We start from the raw sequence: 5,801 nt of genomic DNA on the forward strand, positions 1-5,801 counted from the left end.
ACCGATACCAAATGACAGCAGATAGAATAAGTTCACGAAATCATGTCATCATTTCAAAGCCTGATTTGCCATGACTATGTACATAAATCGTCCGATATAACATGAAAAAGGAACGAATGAAAACTATATACGGAATACCTAGGTAAAGAACTGTAAGGTAAGAATGAGAAATTATGCAAGGTTTACCAATAAATATTTCCCATTCGGTCTGAAAACAGAATAAAGTCGACATTATTCATCATTAATTAGTTGTTACTTTAATTCTGTAATGCATCAACGATATCATAACTCATGTCAAATAAACGATTTTGTAATGTATCTAAGCACGTGATAGAACATAACGTGACGTCAAAAATCATAATCTGCTAGTCTACAATTATGGCTTTTCTATAATCAGTCAACTTATAATCTGCAGTGGATACAGGATAAAAATGATTATGTGCTGGTTATATTAGAGTATCCTCTCTTCAGATAATATAATAAAAACAAGGAAAAATATTATGCATACATTTCTATTTCCATCTGGAACCTCTTTTCGTCGTTAGGGGCTTCTTGTAAAGGTTTTATTTCCTTTTCCGTTTTGAGTTGAATGAACCAATCAATGAACTGCTGACTCAACGCAGACACCATGACATCATCTTCTTTCAGGGCATCCAAGGCAGCCGCTAGGGATGATGGGATGTCCGGAGCAGTGGGGTCGTTAGGAGGAGGACATTTTATCTTGTTGACAATACCATCAATACCAGCTGCAAGCGTTGCTGCATATACCAGGTATGGGTTGCATTTCCCACTGGGAATTCGGTTTTCAATATAGGTGTTCTTCATGTTGTCATTTTTCACACGAAATGATGCATTACGATTGTCTATGTCCCAGAAACACTTGCCTGGTGCCCACGGTTGAAATAAGCGGCGGTAGCAGTTGACTGCTGGAGAACAGAGAGCTGTCAGTGCCCCAGCGTGCTTCATCAATCCGCCAATCCAATAGCGCGCGGTGTCTGACAAACAGTCTGCTTGTGTTGCATCATGGAAGACGTTGACTTTCGTGTCTTTATTCCACACGGAGAGATTAAAGTGCGTACCTATGTTATTCTCTGTCATATTTGATTTTAAAAAAAACGTTGGCAACAAGTCATGCTGTTCGGCCATTTCTAAAAGACCTTGGATAAAGCCAAAAGTCGAGTCTGGACATTTGATTCCCCACTGCGGCTTCATGATACATTCTACCATACCTGGAGCATACTCGACATGTAATTCTTCAATTTCTACGCCAGATTCGAGCAGCTGCGAATCGAGTTCGAATAGAAATGGTTCTATTCGTTTAAAGGTTCTGTTCATGCAGTAATCAAGCCCATCAAATAATGGCGCTTTCGTCTGTCGATTCTTTAACATGAACTCCATTTCGAATCCAGAAAATGATTCGTATCCCATGTCTTGCAGCCTCTGGGACTGTCGTTTGGCGATGTATCTGGGACAGGCCTCCTGGTATTTGCGACTTGGCATCCATGCCGTTTCACAGTAGAATTCTGCGACCTTGAACTTGCCATTGCCAGCCCAAGGAATTGGATGTAGTGTGTCCAAATCAGGAACAAAAGCCATGTTTCCACAGGTCGTGGCTGATACCTCTTTTGGAATGACGAACTCACCTTTGTGGCTAAACATCAATGAACCTGGAAAAGATGAAATACATCAAAGACAATAGTAGTGGCAAACCTGATGGTTTTGCCCAATTTTTCCCTTTCACTAAACATGCTCGTGGCGTTACTTTTGCTTCAAAGGTGTAGGTGTATTTTCTTACACACCGGTTGGTGAGAACACCATGCGTTATTTATGAAAACACACTTTACTGTTTACACACGTTCGTGTGTTAACAATTTCAAGACATACGACTGGCTGCTCCTAGGTGATTACCAGGTCACCAATGCCATATATCGAACGAAAAAGAACACGATGGAAATAGATTACACTGTGAAGTATAGTCAACGGGGTTTTTTTTCGGGTTTTTTTCTTTTTTTCTTTTTTTAAATTTTATTGTCCCCAGAAATATTTGGCAGTGTCACTTAACAACTGTTACTTAGCGGTTTCAGCTGTTGATAACAATCTTAAAGAGAAGACTGGCAGTGTCGTTATGGTCGCGTCTGGTTAGGATATAAATATTATCGTTCGCATCGCTCGCGTCGCACGCGTCCGTTTAGGATACAGTTTTAGAACACTATAGTCCTGTTCAATTGTTTAGACCCTAACGTTTTTGCAAATGTTACTTTAATTCCTATTCAATCATTGTTTTCTTTTCATTTGCATGGAAAAAAACCCAAACCCCGAAAGGTTTTATATACAATTCATCATCTAAAATGCACGAAGTTGACTTATTTCCATTTTACGAGTGTGATATGATTGTATGACATATAAATCATATTTGACAAAAAAGTATGAAATTTTGTATTTATTATATAATGTTCGGCAATTTACCTATATTTTTAAAATGCCAGCAGCAAAATAGTTTTGGCTTTCTTACAGTGAAGATAACACTTTCTCAATCTGATTAAAATTAGCTCTACTGGTCTACCAGTAGATCTAACAGCATTGCGTGGACTCCCATGTCCAGGTGACATTTCATCTATAAATATCAATTTAAATATCGACCAATTACACTTCGCGTTTTATAGCGTTATTCGGGAGCATACACATTCTAAAAATATCGGGCGAGACTATTTAAGCAATAGGCGAACGTGTTCGTCTATTCCAACATTAAAAACTGAGGGAAAAGTGCAGTAATAAACTCTGGATTGTATACTAGTATAAACAGATTTTATGGCTATACCATCACGGTTTTTTTTTTCGTCTTCGAATTTTATATAAAATTTTATATTAAGTAAGGTCTATTACCTGTGGATCTAACAGCAGCCCGTTGGAGCTCATGTCCAGTTGACCTTTCATTCGGCCAATCAAAACCTTACTTCCAAAATCATGCCAGTGATTTGAAAATAATTTGAAAACATTCGGGATTATGCCGAGGGTATACGAAATCATTCGCGTGAATTACGAAGTATGCCGGAAACTAATTGCAATATAAAATTTTATATAAAATTAGTTTCAAGACGAGAAAAAAAAACGTGATCGTATAGCCATAAAATCTGTTTATACTAGTATACAATCCAGAGTTTAGTACTGCACCTTTCCCCCTGATTTTTCAATGTTGAAATAGACCAACAAGTTTGCCTATTGCGTAAATAGTCTCACCCGATATTTTTAGAATAACGATATAAAAGGCGAAGTGTAATTGGTGGATGTTTAAATTGTTATTTATAGATGAAATGTCACCTGGACATGGGAGTCCACGCAATGCTGGTATACCCAGTAGAGCTAATTTTAATCAGATTGAAAAACGAGTGACCTTACCAGCATGTATGGCCAAGCCCTTCTCAAAATTGTCAACGTTGCGAACCGGAAGAATCTTCCCACGAGAAGTGCCATTGATGTCGCAAAACGCAAACTGTACATACTGGTACTTTGACAGTTCTTGTCGAGTCTTCTCCAATTTGTCCATAGCAAACGTTCGAATGTGGGTTAGAAAATGTTGATCAAACAACAACGTCACCGGTGATCACGATTCACTAGTGGTTCGGTGTAAAGATATCTAGAGTCAACCTTGCAATTACACAGATCAGTTGCCGAATGACCTTTCTGCAACAGACTACGATCGTGTGTAACAGATTCGTAGCAAGTCATACGTCACAGGACGTGGCTCAGTAGTAACAGCTCGCTTGCTGTCTGGTCGGCCTAGTATCAATCTCCATCGGTGAAACCATTATGCTTTGGCTCGTTGCAGCCTGTACACCATGACCGGAATACCAAATTCCGTGGTATATGCTATCCTGTCTGTGGCGCGGTGCATGTTACAGATCCCTGGGGTTTTCTGTCTAAGACTATACGTCAAAATTACCAAATGTTTGACATCCAATAGCCGATTATTAATAAACCAATGTGCTCTAGTAGTGTCAGTGGTATGTATTATCCTGTTTGTAGGGTGGTTCATGTTATGATATGTTTAATAGTCTTCAATGTCACGTCTGTTCCGATAGTTGGATGCACCGGAAGTGTGTTCTCTGTTTCTGTGCAGTGCTGGTATCTTCTAGAATATACACGTGCGTTCGCATGTCTGACGTAAAACATGGTGGCAGCGGTTAAAAAGGTTAAATTTAGTCTAATAATGACTTTCTGAACCACTAAATATCTGTGCTTACTTGTAATCTGTCTCAAGAACCGCTAAAATCACGAATCTGAAAAACGAAACACCACACGTTAAAGTGGAACTTTTTCAACTCGTTTTGAAAAGATAGATTTTAGCTGAAATGTCTGAAATCTGATACTGACAATCCACTACCAATGCCTCAAATTAAATCACCAGGTCCACTGAGTATGGGACAACTATGCTATCGTGTCTCGATTGGCTGCACATACTGAACAGTATAAAATAGCTCTCTTCTTGGTAACAATTGGTCAAGAAGCTCTTATATCTACAACAATTTTGAATATGACGATGATGAAGACCAAACTCAGTTGGAAGTAATACTTCAGAAAATTGACAATTTCTTCGCAGGAGAGATCAGTGAGACTTATGAAAGATATATATTTTAACCAGATAAACCAGAAACCAGGAGAAGCATTTGAATCATACTTTGCCGCTCTGAAATATCTTGCAAAAATTAGCAATTTTGGTGTATTGCATGAAAGTCTGATCAGAGATTGCATTGTACTGGGTGTTCAAGACAATACCACTCGAAAGCGTTTACTACAAGAACGTAAGCGGACTCTGAAAACCAGCTCTGATATTTGTACAAGTGACGAAGCCACTTGCACACAGATGGGTGCAATAGCAGCACCACCTGAAGAGATAAACAAGTTGAAAACTTATCGAAGAAACCCTGCTGCATTCAAGCAGAGACATGTCCTACAAAAGAAACTGTGTCCTGCTTGGGGAAAATCTTGCTTAAAGTGCAGACAGATGGAGCATTTTGCTGTTAAGTGTCGGCAAACTAAAGTACACCACATTGATGAACGGTACATCTCTGATGATTCTGATAGTGAGGTGATACAGACAACTGGTGATGGACACAAAACTGTCTTCGTGAAGATGAAAGTCACTGGAAAACCTATTAAGTTCCAAATTGATTGTGGATCCACTGTTAATATTTTGCCAAGGAAGTTTGTTCGAAACATCAAGATAAAACAGACCGAACTGACTCTAAGAATGTGGAACAAATCAAATCTAACCACTCTTGGTACCTGCAGACAAATTATACGAAACCCAGCAAATAGAGAGAGAGTTACTCTGTTCAGTTTGTTGTTGTGGGACAAAATCTGCAACCAATTCTTGGCAAGAGAGCTTCAGAACAAATGATCTCATCCACATAGACTATGACAACTTCATGGTCACTTCTCTGGACGGCATAAAAAAATATGATGAAGTTTTCATCGATGAAATAGGTGAGCTACCTGGGGCAGTCCATTTACAAGCGGATGAAACAGCCACACCTGTTGTTCTTCCTACTAGACGACTACCTATACACCTTAAAGACAAGGTGAAGAAAGAACTTGACAAAATGGTCGATCTTGGTGTCTTGGAAACAATAGATGAGCCTACAACTTTGATAAGTCAGATGGTGGTAGTGACTAAGAAATCTGGTGAACCACGCTTCTTCATTGATCCAAAACCAAATGCTGCACTGATAATAAACAAAAATAATAGATTTTACGCAATCGTTGATAGAGTACAGAATTAAAGGAATAACTAGTTAATGGTA

General features: G+C 38.8%; 2 protein-coding genes across 2 annotated transcripts; one reads left to right on the plus strand and one right to left on the minus strand.

Moving 5' to 3' along the window:
• Window positions 1-498: 498 nt before the first annotated feature.
• On the minus strand, window positions 499-3,544 carry LOC121374224 (lengsin-like). The gene is made up of 2 exons (XM_041501265.1): window positions 3,397-3,544; window positions 499-1,667 (listed from the first exon to the last, which is right to left on the minus strand). The coding sequence occupies exons 1-2, from the start codon at window positions 3,542-3,544 to the stop codon at window positions 499-501; spliced, it is 1,317 nt and encodes a 438-aa protein (XP_041357199.1).
• Window positions 3,545-4,615: 1,071 nt separating this feature from the next.
• On the plus strand, window positions 4,616-5,398 carry LOC121374298. The gene has a single exon (XM_041501384.1). The coding sequence runs from the start codon at window positions 4,616-4,618 to the stop codon at window positions 5,396-5,398; it is 783 nt and encodes a 260-aa protein (XP_041357318.1).
• The last annotated feature ends 403 nt before the right edge of the window (window positions 5,399-5,801 follow it).

Source organism: Gigantopelta aegis, chromosome 1 (assembly GCF_016097555.1).
Source record: "Gigantopelta aegis isolate Gae_Host chromosome 1, Gae_host_genome, whole genome shotgun sequence".
NCBI classification, from domain to species: domain Eukaryota; kingdom Metazoa; phylum Mollusca; class Gastropoda; order Neomphalida; family Peltospiridae; genus Gigantopelta; species Gigantopelta aegis.

Bases quoted from the DNA above. Each gene is read 5' to 3' on its own strand.
- LOC121374298 (XM_041501384.1), top strand. From the start codon at position 4,616: ATGAAAGATATATATTTTAACCAGATAAACCAGAAACCAGGAGAAGCA.
- LOC121374224 (XM_041501265.1), bottom strand. From the start codon at position 3,544: ATGGACAAATTGGAGAAGACTCGACAAGAACTGTCAAAGTACCAGTAT. The intron at 1,668-3,396 runs GTAAGGTCACTC...CATCTTTTCCAG, and splicing joins GGGCTTGGCCATACATGCTG to GTTCATTGATGTTTAGCCAC.